At 32.2% G+C, this 14,068-nt stretch overlaps 4 protein-coding genes and 1 pseudogene across 4 annotated transcripts; 1 reads left to right on the forward strand and 4 right to left on the reverse strand.

Moving 5' to 3' along the window:
- The first annotated feature begins 918 nt into the window (after positions 1 to 918).
- LOC102587602 (pentatricopeptide repeat-containing protein At1g53600, mitochondrial) lies at positions 919 to 3,761 on the forward strand. Its single transcript, XM_006349931.2, has one exon. It carries the CDS (start codon positions 1,054 to 1,056, stop codon positions 3,232 to 3,234), a length of 2,181 nt encoding a protein of 726 aa, XP_006349993.1. The 5' UTR covers positions 919 to 1,053; the 3' UTR covers positions 3,235 to 3,761.
- Positions 3,762 to 4,678: 917 nt separating this feature from the next.
- Positions 4,679 to 4,981, reverse strand: LOC107061072 (putative glycine-rich cell wall structural protein 1). The gene has a single exon (XM_015309812.1). It carries the CDS (start codon positions 4,979 to 4,981, stop codon positions 4,679 to 4,681), a length of 303 nt encoding a protein of 100 aa, XP_015165298.1.
- A 1,600-nt stretch (positions 4,982 to 6,581) lies between these two features.
- On the reverse strand, positions 6,582 to 6,935 carry LOC107061073 (keratin, type II cytoskeletal 1-like). The gene has a single exon (XM_015309813.1). The coding sequence runs from the start codon at positions 6,933 to 6,935 to the stop codon at positions 6,582 to 6,584; it is 354 nt and encodes a 117-aa protein (XP_015165299.1).
- A 3,537-nt stretch (positions 6,936 to 10,472) lies between these two features.
- LOC107057761 (chorion class high-cysteine HCB protein 13-like) lies at positions 10,473 to 11,177 on the reverse strand. The gene has a single exon (XM_015309834.1). The coding sequence runs from the start codon at positions 11,108 to 11,110 to the stop codon at positions 10,676 to 10,678; it is 435 nt and encodes a 144-aa protein (XP_015165320.1). The 5' UTR covers positions 11,111 to 11,177; the 3' UTR covers positions 10,473 to 10,675.
- A 2,162-nt stretch (positions 11,178 to 13,339) lies between these two features.
- On the reverse strand, positions 13,340 to 13,854 carry LOC102603625 (uncharacterized; annotated as a pseudogene).
- Positions 13,855 to 14,068: the final 214 nt, after the last annotated feature.

Here is a 14,068-nt window from a genome sequence, read left to right on the forward strand (position 1 = left end):
TTATATATATATATATATATTATTTAAGAGTTCCAAAAGGTGACAAAGTCACTAAACTAATTAACCAAATATTTAATTAAAACGAAATCTTTTTGAGATGATTTTCAAATATTTATAAAATATGTTAATTAATAATATAATATATATATATATTATTTAAAAAGTGACAAAAAGTGACAAAATCACATAAAACTAACTTGAAAATATTTTGAATTTTATAAGGTCAATTATTTCAAATCGTTCGGAATTTAAGAAGCTCACCAATTAATTCTTATCGCGGAGGGTCAAAATTAGGTGTCAACAATACATAATTGGTGCACATTCAAATATAAAAGGCATAAATATCAAGATATCAAATTAAATGACACATTTATACATTATGTCTTAGCCAAACTACTATTAAATTAGTTATTGAGTTAAGAGTAAAAAACTCACCTAAATTATTCCATTTTATCGAGTTTCTTACCTTCACTAGTAAGAGTGTGAGTTTCTTATATGAACTATCACCTAATGATTACCGAAATACACTCAGACATTGACTAGACCAAATGTTTGTCAAGAAATGCTTCTAGGCGCGTTTGTCCCTAAAATCTTCGTTCACCTACACATATAACGACTCTATTTGCTGATACATTAATTCTTTAAAATATATTTTATATTGACTTCTTTAAACTCTGAACTCTCTCCTTCAAGTCAGAGATATCAATATAACGACAGAGTCTAGACCACAAAGAAGATGGTGGATGCCATGATTGGAATAAATTAATTTATATGGTGATAATTTTAACCTTTAACCTTAACTTTTAATCTAATATTAATTTATTTTGATCTACAATAGTGAAATTATTTTTTCAGGTGAGGTGTCACGTAACAAAAATTTTAAACAAACGAGAGAGTTTACACACATCATCAGAAATTAGAGTGTAGCTATGTTTCGCTAACTATTGAGCCATAGTTAAAGTAGAAAACAAAATATTAAAGGAAGATTTGAAAAAACCGCGCTTTCCTTTCTCCTTCAAAGTTCAAAGTTCTCCCATGGAAGCTTAAAGCTTTATGGGATTCTCAGTAATGATAACAAAGCTGAACTCTTTACATGTATCCCTTCTTCTCTCTTTCTCAGAATTTTCACTTTCCAACCTTAAATACTCAACTTCTTCGAAGACCCTTTTCAACGCCGGCACTAAAACGAACAAATTCTTGATTTACTGTAACACCCAAATCGCAGAAAATGGCCGAAACGGGGACATTAAAGAAGCTGAATCCATTTTCTACAGTATGCCCAGCAAAAATATCGTTTCTTGGACGGCAATGCTCACTGCATACTCACAAAACAGACAACTCAAGAATGCACGTGAAGTGTTCGATAAAATGCCTGAGAGGAGTGTTGCTTCGTGGAATGCAATGCTGACTGCTTACATGAGGAATAGAGTTGAAATTGGTGAGATTTTTAGTTTCTTTCAGCTTATGCCGGAGAGAAATTCGGTGTCTTTTGCTGCGATGATTACCGGGTTTGTTAATGCAGGGAGAGTTGATATGGCAGAGGATTTGTATAATCGGACACCTATGGTTTTTCGGGAACCTGTTTGTTCAAATGTATTGATTAATGGATATTTGAAAGTTCGGAAGTTAGAGGATGCAGTTCGTGTTTTTGATGGTATGGTGCGGAAAGATATTGTTTCTTGTAGTGCAATGATTGATGGGTACTCCAAGAATGGGAGAGTTATTAAGGGTCGGGAGTTGTTTGATATGATGAAGGAGAGAAATGAGGTAACTTGGGGTGCTATGATTGATGGGTATATGAAAGTTTGTTGTTTCGAGGATGGGTTTGATTTGTTTCTAACAATGAGAAGAGAAGGTGATGTGAGACTGGAGCCTACTATACTAACAATCGTCTTAGAAGCTTGTGGAAGATTTAGTAAGCGTCAACAAGGCTATCAAGTCCACGGGTTGGTATCTCGTTTGGGATTTGAATTTGATGTTTTCTTGGGTAATTCATTGATCACTATGTACTCTAGATTTGGTTGTGTAAATGCAGCTAAAAGTTTGTTTGATTCAATGTTAAGGAAAGACGTCATTTCATGGAATTCACTTATTAGTGGTTTTGTTCAAGCTGGAAAACTTGAAGAGGGATATGAGATTTTCAAAAGAGCTCCGGAAAAGGATGTTGTTTCGTGGACAGCCATGATTACAGGGTTTTCTGAAAAGGGGTTGACTGAAATTTGTGTCGAGCTATTTAAAATGATCCCCGAGAAAGATGATGTTGCATGGACAGCTCTTATATCTAGTTTTGTAAATAAAGGGGAATATGAGGAGGCTTTTTGCTGGTTTGTTAAAATGCTTCAAAGTGCAGTTAGACCAAATCCTCTAACTTTAAGTAGCATGCTTAGTGCTTCAGCTGGTATGGCCATGTTGAATCAAGGACTGCAAATTCATGCTCTTGTTTTGAAAATGGATATGGAGTTAGATTTGTCTATCCAAAGTTCTCTAATCTCAATGTATTCGAAGTGTGGAAGTTTAGATGATGCCTATAGGATTTTTAAATTCATAAATTACCCGAATATTGTTTCTTTCAATGCAATGATTACTGGATTTGCACAAAATGGCTATGCCAGAGAAGCACTTAAGTTGTTTCACCAGTTGCAGAATGAAGGTGAGCAACCTAATGGTATCACTTTTCTAGGGGTTCTATCAGCATGTATGCATGCAGGGCTCGTAGAAGAAGGATGGAACTACTTCAAATCGATGAAATCATTATACAACATTGAACCAGAGCCTGATCATTATACTATAATGGTTGATATCCTAGGACGAGCTGATTTACTTGATGAAGCAGTTAGTCTAATCGATTCTATGCCATTCAAGACACATTCTGGGGTTTGGGGTGCTCTTCTTGGTGCCAGCAAGACTCGGTTGCGCCTTGATCTTGCAAAGCTTGCAGCTCAAAAGATTTTGGACTTAGAACCAAGTAATGCAGCTCCATACGTGGTCTTGTCTGATCTTTATTGTATTGTCGGAAAGAAGAAAGACGAGGAACGAGTTAGGCTGGCAAAGAAATTGAAAAGAATAAAGAAAATTCCAGGTTGCAGTTGGGTTTTGTTGAAAAACAATATTGGTTTATTTCTCTCTGGAGATCAGTCCCATTTGAACTTTGATGAGATCAGCTGCACATTGTGGACGATAATGGATGACACGAAACAAGTAAGTTGCATAGATCATGACTTGTTATCACTGTAAAAGATGTTACTCTCTCCGTTTCAATTTGATTGGCACAGTTTAAGAAAGTAAAGAAGACTTTTGTCATCCGGACATATTGAATCAGTGAGATGATGTACCCAAAGCCTGCTTAATCAAAAGGTATTTCTAGTTATCATTTCTTGCAAGGTCCTCTTGGTACTTGCTACCTCCTACCAACACAGATACCAGGTAACTCTGTCTACTAAAATTTGTTAAAGTGGAGCACCTTTTGTCCAACAAACAAAACGGATTTAATAACTAACGGTGACTATCAAAAAATACTACTTGGCATGTCTCATATCTAGTCATGTAAGTAGTTTAAGAAGAATGCTCAAGTACTATTGTATTAATTTAGCATTAATAAGATCATGTATCAATTTGTTCTTGAGATAATAAATAACTACCTAAAACTTGGCCTATCTTTCGAACTACACCACTCCTTAGACTAGTTCGAACGGTATTAATAACACATTTTTGCGCTCATGTAGATAGTGTTTGCACGTACAAGAAGTGCGTGAGATGAAAAAAAAGTTCTCTATATGACCTATAGGTCATGGGTTGGAACTGTGGAACGAAGCTCTAATGCTTGTGTTAGGATAGGTTGTCTACCCCTGCTAACGCGGGATGCTTGGTGCACCAGACACCCTTTTCTTTCAATAATTTTCTTCCATATATGGTCCAAATGGACAGTTAACATAGTATCTCAATATTGACATGTCTATCCAAACCAACAACTTTTAAAATAAAAAAAAACATGAAGGAAATTACAACTTGAAATCAAATGATTGAAGTACTAAAGAATAGTAGTTACACAATTTAACCAATTCAACATCCACCACCACCTCCTCCACCACCTATCATTTATCATAATTAGTTTATTTTTTTTATTTGTATAAATGCCATGCACATTTTTCAATTCTTTTTAATATACATGTAGTTAAATTTTAATCCCATGTAAAAATTAATGTGTCAATTTGTTCTTGAGATAATAAATAACTACCTCTCAAACTAGCATTCTCTCATCTTTCCAACTACACCACTCAACTTTGCAGGGTCCTATTACTCTCCAGACTAGTTTGGTATTAATACCACCTTTTATGCTTGTGTGGATAACAGTTGCACGTACAAGAAGTGTGTGAGATGAAGAAAACGTTTTTTTGTATGATTTTATGAATTTGAACAGTGGAAACAAACATTAATGTTTGTGTTAGGGTAGACTGTCTACGTACCCCAACTATAACTCGGGATGCTTAGTGCATCAGACTGCCTTTTTCTTTGATTAATTTTCTTCCATATATGGTCCAAACAAACACTTCACAAAGTATCTCAACATTGACATTTCTATCAATAACCAACAAGCTTTAAAAATAAAAACATGAAGGAAATTACAACTTGAAATCAAAACATTTTACTATATAGAATAGTAGTTACATTTTTTACCAATTCAGCATCCACCACCACCTCCTCCTCCTCCTCCTCCTCCGCCATCACCACCTCCACCTCCTACACCACCGCCATCACCACCCCCTCCTCCACAACCATCACCGCCACCACCCCCTCCTCCACCAAAACCACCACCCCCTCCTCCAACAAAACCACCACCACCACCCCTTCCTCCACCAAAATGACCATCACCACCTCCACTACATGTTATGCTAGTGAGAGTAGCCATGCCAATAGCACCATCACCTATACTATGAATGTTTCCTCCTCTTCCACCCACAAGACTCTTTTTCTTTTTCTTCATCTTGCTGGAAATAATTACATAGCTCATAATGAAGACAACAAACATCGCAAACAAAGTTAGGACCGTAAGGAGTATGATAGTACCTACCTTCATGTTAATAATTTCTATGACTATCCTAAGGAGTTTATGCTCCTATATATATTGTATGTATTTCGACAACAACATGATGAGGAACGCAAACCAAAAAAATAAAGGAAAATATGTCAACAATAACAACTTCAAGACGCGTCTACCATAAGAACGCAAATTTCCAATGAATTTTCAAGCCGAAATATGAAATTTATAAATTCTACAACTTTTTACATGCAAAAATTATTTCGGTCAACTAATCTGTTGGTATTGTTTTCATAGGTAAATCCGCAGAGTAATGAGCTAAAACTAATTTCTATGTTAGTTTACAAGAAAATCCATGAATAAAGTTACTTGCAGATTTAGCTAAGAATACTTACGTGGGGATTTATCTAAAGATTCAAGTTCTAAGAATTTTGTTGGGGATTTACTTGGAAATATGTATATACTTGAAAATTTTGTTGTTGTAATTTTAAGTGGAATTTTTTTTCTTGAAAATTTATCTAAGAACTCTTTTATTTGGAGATTTACCAAGTAATATTTTCTTAGAAATAGGTTTAAGAAAATTAAAATTATAATAATTATAAAAAACTATAATGACATTACAAAATGAATTTTATCGTTAAATGTTGACTTTTTATTTTCAAGTCAAATAAATTATTAGAGTAGTAATCTCACTTTGATACGATATTGGAACATTACTAGGAAAAAAAGGTGTTGAAAATAAAAGTTTAAAAGAAACAATTGAAATTATCATTTATCATAATTAGTTTATTTTTTTTATTTGTATAAATGCCATGCGCATTTTTCAATTCTATAAATGTTGACTTTTTTTTCAAGTCAAATAAATTATTAGAGTAGTAATCTCACTTTAATACGATATTGGAACATTACTAGGAAAAAAAGGTGTTGAAAATAAAAGTCTAAAATAAACAATTGAAATTATCATTTATCATAATTAGTTAATTTTTTTATTTGTATAAATGCCATGCACATTTTTCAATTCTTTTTAATATACATGTAGTTAAATTTTAATCCCATGTAAAAATTAATGTGTCAATTTGTTCTTGAGATAATAAATAACTACCTCTCAAACTAGCATTCTCTCATCTTTCCAACTACACCACTCAACTTTGCAGGGTCCTATTACTCTCCAGACTAGTTTGGTATTAATACCACCTTTTATGCTTGTGTGGATAACAGTTGCACGTACAAGAAGTGTGTGAGATGAAGAAAACGTTTTTTTGTATGATTTTATGAATTTGAACAGTGGAAACAAACATTAATGTTTGTGTTAGGGTAGACTGTCTACGTACCCCAACTATAACTCGGGATGCTTAGTGCATCAGACTGCCTTTTTCTTTGATTAATTTTCTTCCATATATGGTCCAAACAAACACTTCACAAAGTATCTCAACATTGACATTTCTATCAATAACCAACAAGCTTTAAAAATAAAAACATGAAGGAAATTACAACTTGAAATCAAAACATTTTACTATATAGAATAGTAGTTACATTTTTTACCAATTCAGCATCCACCACCACCTCCTCCTCCTCCTCCTCCTCCTCCTCCACCACCACCCCCTCCTCCACCAAAACCACCACCTCCACAACCACCACCACCACCTCCTCCCCCACCAAAACCACCCCCACCACCACTACATGTTATGCTGGTTAGAGTAGCTACACCAATAGCACCATCACCTATGCTATGAATGTTCCCCATTCCACCAGAATCTATACTTCTTTGGGTTGCATTGTTACCAGCAGGACTCTCATTGTTCTTCTCTGTCTTGCTGGAAAACGCGATAATAAGAACGATAAGAACCACAACCACAGACACAGGTAAGGCCATAAGGAGTACCATAACAACTTCCTCCATGTCAAAAAATAGAAGACTAAGACGCGTAATTATACTGTCCTTAAGGAATTTAAGCTTCTACTATATTAACACGATGAGAATATTAATCAGAGCAAAGAAATAAAGGAAAATGTGATTATAGTAAGATGAACACGTACAAAACAAGAACTTTAAATGGTATAACTTCAACATGACTTTAATGTGTTATATATTGAGGTCTTTTGGTTTCTTAACTTTACGTAATTTCTGCATGAAGACATGTGTTTGCACATGAAAATTTGAGAATATTAATCCAACTTGTGTTGAGTCTTCATTGACTTTATTGAAATTTACTTGGAATGTCATAACATGGGAAAGAACAACCTTTTAATATTATTTATTAACAGATCGTTTCAAAATTAAAGTGACGTGAGAAGAAGATCATCACTAACCGTCATCGATTTGAGAATATAATTAAATAAATAAAATGTGTTATTTTAAACCGTATAAATTTTTAGATTAGATGGTCACACACTTCAACATAGTATTAGAGCAAACGTCCCGCACGCTTTCTCTAACAGCTTGTCAGAGGCTAACCCATGTTTTGAAGACTTCGGATGCACAAATATTAGGGAAAACTACATAAATGGGCCATAAAATCTAAAATAATTACAAGTTCATACCCAAATCCAAAGTAATTCCAGAAATACCCATTCTCTCATAAATAATTACAGTCCATACCCCCATTCATTAAGGGTGATAATTTTCGCTTAAGTGATACTAAATCGGTATCATATACTGTATTGATATCATTAAGGTTGATAATTTCGCTTAACTGATACTAAATCAGTATATATATACTGTATTGGTATCATTAAGGTTTTTTGTTAAAAAATTACTTATTAGTCAATGATACTATAAGAGTATATATGTATATTGTTGTGGTATCATTAATATTTCTTGTTCAGAAATTACTCATTAGTCAATGATACTATAAGAGTATATATGTATATTGTTGTGGTATCATTAATATTTCTTGTTCAGAAATTACTCATTAGTCAATGATACTATAAGAGTATATATGTATATTGTTGTGGTATCATTAATATTTCTTGTTCAGAAATTACTCATTAGTCAATGATACTATAAGAGTATATATGTATATTGTTGTGGTATCATTAATATTTCTTGTTCAGAAATTACTCATTAGTCAATGATACTATAAGAGTATATATGTATATTGTTGTGGTATCATTAATATATGGGGTATTTGCTTATTTTCCCCCAAATATTACCTTAGCTCAAATATGAGCTCTAAGATAAACTTAAAAAATAAAAACAATAAAATAGCATTGTAGCTAGATTCAAATCCATGTCTCATGGGTATTGATTCCTCTAGTTTGAACCAGCAACACAATAGCAAACCTACACTCTTCATGGGTGCGCGGTTATCTATATCCTAATTTATGTCAGTTTTCAAGATAGATATATATATAGTTATACTGACAGGATTTTTACCCGAAGTTATTATAGGGTGGGTCCGCCTCTGCAACTTATAGCTTTTAGTCAATCACATAAGTTTGTTTTACCACCATTAATCACTATTTACAAATTACAATTATCATCATCAGCCACCATTACAATAATAAATCACTAACGACAATCATTACAATCTTCCCGAAAGCTTGTATATAGGAATTAACATCCATAAACACGAAGAGATGGACTATATACATATAATTAACTTGTGTATGATTGTCATCCAGAATTAGTGAGTGTAATTATGTAAATCTTTATGCTACTTTAAGGTGGAAAATTAAAAGATTAGGGACAAACAAATTTTTCATAGCTAAATAGCAAAAATCTCATACTTATCCAATTTAGCTATGAATTAGCGACAAATTTGTCAAGGCTCAAATTTCTTAAGAATAGATATTACTCTATCATATATTATCGAATTATTCAATTTCTAAATAGTAAGTATGTGAAATTGCACGTCTTGGAATTTTTACATTATTTCCTTCACTTAACTTTTATAAGAAAGTTCTTCTCCTATATATACTAACAAAATACTCACAACTCTTCAAGAACAACTATAAATTATACACACATATTCAACTTTCAAGAACCTCTTTTTAAGTTTCTTGAAACCTATTTTTCTCCTACATTGTCCAATCGGAGACGTAACACAAAATAATAGAGTAATTAATAGTTATTATTTCAGAAAGTTACTTTCTTTATTAAAGAAAAGTAGAATCGAGTAACTAAAAGGATAACTCAGATAATAACTTATTAGTTGAATATCAATACTAGAAATGAACTCCAAACTTTTATCTACTTTGACATTTCTAACAAAACAACAAGATTTTATATAATATAACATGAGCGTTGAGTGATATATATATACATTATAGCAATTTGAATTATTTAAGTACTAAAGAATAGTAATAACATGACTTTGACCTATTCAAAATCCACCACCACCACCTCCGCCACCCCAACCACCACCACCACTATGACCAAAACCACCACCACCGTCACATTGAAAACCTCCGAACATATTACTTGTATCACACGTTATGCTTGTTAGAGTAGCCATAGCAAGAACACCAACACCAACACCAGCACCATCAATATTATTGTTCCTTCTTCCACCAGAAACTCTACTTGTTTGGGTTGCATTCAATATTCCACCACCAGGAATAGTTTCAATATTCCTCAACATCTTGCTACAACAAATACAACAAATAAATGACATAACAAATGCCACAAATATACCTAGAACCAAATATAGTACCATAATAGATTCATTATCCATCTTAATATATAACTATTTGCAAATATTGTACGTCCTTAAGAAATTTATTCTTTTACGAAGTTTAAGTAGAGAAAATTTGTATTATTTGGATAAGAACACGATGAGTATATATATTTCAGAGCGAAGAAATAAAGGAAAATGTGATTGTATTTAGGAACTTCAGTACGACTTTTGTGTGTTATATATTGAAGGCATGTGTTTGCACATTTATTTGATTTGGGAATATAATTAATCCAACTTGAGTTTGAGTCGTCGTTGACTTTCTTGAAATTTACTTTGGATGTCAACTATGTGCAATAGACAAATTCAGTACGCAAGTTCTATCGAAAAAATATGTAAAATATTTTAAACTTGTGACCTTCATTTGAAAAATTACATGTTCAATTAACTCGATCTGCCTCATAGATGAAGACAACCTTTCAATGCTATGATTTTTTTTAATCATGTCTAAACATTGTTGAGACATATCAAAATTAAAGTGACGTAAGAAGAAAGATGCAAAAGGGTCTCTTACTCGATCAAGGCCTCATTTGTTGTATTTAATTAAGAAGATCTTAGAATTAATTATTCATATATCAATTGTTAAATTTGTTTGTTTTTTAAATCTGAATCTTAATTATTAATTGTATTTATTGATCTTATAATCCTACAATCATTTATAATTAATAAATTTAAATAATTACATACTATTTATAACAAAGTCTTAATTAATATAGTATTGAAAGAGATGATATTCAAAAATTTCTCCAAAGATCATGACATGTATTTATTGCTGCTCCATCTATTTTCACCGGTACACATCCTTAAGTAAAACAACATACACAACAAAAATAAATAAATCTAAAACAACAAAAGGAAAGAAAACTACAAGAAGAGGAAAAATCCAATGTGCATTACATCTTACAATTATCAACCATAATAAAAAATTACATGGCTAGCGTCCAAATTGAAAACTAGTAACTAACTAACCTCCACATCCACCACAACCACCACCGCAACCACCACCATCACCACCACCACCGCCACAACAACACCCGTGATTCGTATCGGAATTATCCATACCACCACCACCATCACCTCCAACTACAACTCCACAACCACCACTAATATTACTATTACCACCCTTATTATCACGATCACGTTTATCGTTACTAGTCATGACACCATTAGCTATAGCCGTGCCAACTACCGCACCACCCGCTCCAGCCAAAACAACCATATTCCCATCTCGTGTGGCACGACTACCGGTGCTAGTGATGGTCTTTTTCATACCTTTTTCTACGTCGGGTGACTTCTTCGATCTACCTCCACCTCGGCCTGCGCATAAGCAGCATAATAAATTACATGTTATGAAAAACACAGAAGCCAACACAATGAACACAATACCGATTACTAACATTTTCTCCTTTGTTTGAATTGGAAGACAATAATTGCCTTTCTATTTCAAAGAACTTTTATAACACAAAATTAGTTAAAGTCAACAATAATTGAGGTTTTTTTTTATTTACTCCATTTTATTTGTTTGATTTTGACTTTTATGGTCTTAAACTAAAGATATATAGAAATTAGATTGTACAAAAATATTTTTTAATGGTCTTAAACATATCACGTGAAAAATCATAATAGATTTTTAAATAAAAAGTCTATACAAAGAGTTGAATATCAAGATTCTTTTTTAAACTGATAAAAAAAAACAAAAGACAACTAAATTTGAATGGAGGGAGTATAAAGCTAATTTATTCGTCCCATTTCTAGCTTTTATTGTAAGTTTGATTGGTCACTAAATTTAAAATGTGAAGTTATTTTGTGGACTTAACGTTATCATGTAAATTAGAATGAAGAGAGTATTATAGTTTGGATTTTACTTATAATATATAAGGAAAACAGTTTGTTTTTCAACATCAGTTATACCAGATTATACTATTGAGTTTCTAAATTAAATTCACCTGAAATTAAGTAACTTGGGAATTATTCTTAACCAATTCTTAGATCAATTCATTTGCTACTATTCAAAACATTATGCTTCTTTTTTTCTTCTTCTTAATTTTCCATTTGGCTACATTTATGAAGTCAAAAGTCAACCATGATAGGTCCCTTTAGGGTTTCACATTAGTTGTCTATATATTGCAAGGTTTATTTTTGGAGGCAACATTTTTAATAAAAGAAATTCAATTCTCGAGATTTGAATTCAAATGTCTAATTAAGGACAGAGAAATCTCAACTATCTCACCTCAATTCATTTTCAGATTCCTATGATATGGTTGTTGGTTGATAAAGATCATTGTAATTGAAAGGAAAAAAAGAACTAGAAAAAAGTCAACATTATTAATGGGTATAGAGGTTTCCAAGCAATTTCTTTCAATTTATTAAGAAATATTGATGGGGATGCTAGTCTCATTTTATTAGGCTCTTAAATTTTATTAGCAACATTATTAGGAACATAAGGGGTCGTTTGATTGGTGGGATGGATATGTGAAGATATTTTATAGGTTGAAATTTGAGATATTTGTGAGATAAGTTTATTTTATTAATTTATTTCATTATTTATATTAAAAAGTAGTGAGATAAAGTAATTATAACTTTTAACAATTTGTCTGTCCATTATTTGAAATGGAAGTTTTTTAAATTGTGAATTAATGTAATTTTTTTGTTATAAAACAATTTATTTTTTTTATCGAATTAGGTCACTGATAAAATGTTTTCGTGGGGAAAACAAATTCTCACTGATATACAAACTTTCTATATTTTTTTTTATGAAAACACAACTGTTTTTTCTTTGTTCACGACTTCAATCAAAATTAGTGTGTGGGAAAAGCCTTTGAATATTTTTCAGTGAAAAAATTCAATTCAACTTTCCACGTGACATATTTAAAATCACAAGATAAATGGACCTTTTGATACATTCTACATATCTTTAATATAAGATTATAATTTATTTTTTTAAAATATTTTCTCAAACTTCTACCAAGTAAAACTAGATAAATAAATTGCAACAAAAGGAATATTCATTACCAAATACAAAATAAGATAATCACATAAATTTCATATATTCCAAAATTTATCTTTATCTCATCAATCAAACGATCAAATCGGAGTAGTTGACCGAAATAAGTCATTATTTAAACCAATTCACCAAAACAATACATTTTTTAAAATTTTTACAAAAATGGAATAAACGTATTTGGCAGTAACGTTTTAGGTATTATTTTATTAAAAAAAAATCAATGGAAAAAAGACAAATATTTGACGGAGTAAACAGACATAAAACGTTATTGTCAAATTTGTTTTATTAATTCGTTACTCATAGCCACATTTTAAGGCTAAAACGTTATTGCCAGTAACGATTCTTTAAAATTCAATCACGAATACCTTATAAGGACAGTACAGTTTTACTTAGGAAGAACTTATTCATCTTTCCAAGACTTTCTTTCCAGTTAGATTTTAAATTTTTATCTTGTCAAAATTGAGGATTAATATAACCAAGTTATATATTTAGCATCATTAACCTTAGTTTGCCTTTGAAAACCTGTAGATCTTTTTTCTTTTTTTGGGATAAACGAAAACCCTAGATCTAAATGACTTCAAGAACTCATTCTTTTTGCTTTTTTTATTTTAATCTAGCTGCCCATTCTTTTTCCTTTCTAGCCGTTTACAAGTAAAAACAATAGCTATTCTTGTGTTATTATTCAACGTTCTTTTGCTACAAATTATTCTATTTGCAAAGCATGTTGGGTTTTGAGACTTTAAACTATTTTTGTGTTATTAAAGAGTCGTTACTGTCAGTAACATTTTAGCCTTAAAACCACCACCTCCAACTACAACTCCACAACCACCACTAATATTACTATTACCACCCTTATTATCACAATCACGTTTATCGTTACTAGTCATGACACCACTAGCTATAGCCGTGCCAACTACCGCACCACCCGCTCCAGCCAAAACAACCATATTCCCATCTCGTGTGGCACGGCTACCGATGCTAGTGGTGGTCTTTTTCGTACCTTTTTTCAATGTTTGATAGCTTCTTCTTCGTTCTACCTCCACCTCGGCCCGCGCATAGGCAGCATAATAAATTACAAGTTATGAAAACCACAGAAGCCAACACAATGAACACAATACCGATTACTAACATTTTCTCCTTTGTTTGAATTGGAATTGGAGGTAGAACTGGACTCTCAAGTTGTGGTTCGAATGATTAATGGGAGTTGTAAACTACCTTGGAGAATCCACAACCTTATTGAAGACATCAAGAATAAGATTGCTCAAAGAAACATAATAGTAAAACATTGTTACAGGGAAGGAAATGAAGTTGCAGATGCTCTTGCTAAGTACGCTACTACTATACAAGAGCCGA

Source organism: Solanum tuberosum, unplaced genomic scaffold (genome assembly GCF_000226075.1).
Source record: "Solanum tuberosum cultivar DM 1-3 516 R44 unplaced genomic scaffold, SolTub_3.0 scf00116, whole genome shotgun sequence".
Classification (NCBI taxonomy): domain Eukaryota; kingdom Viridiplantae; phylum Streptophyta; class Magnoliopsida; order Solanales; family Solanaceae; genus Solanum; species Solanum tuberosum.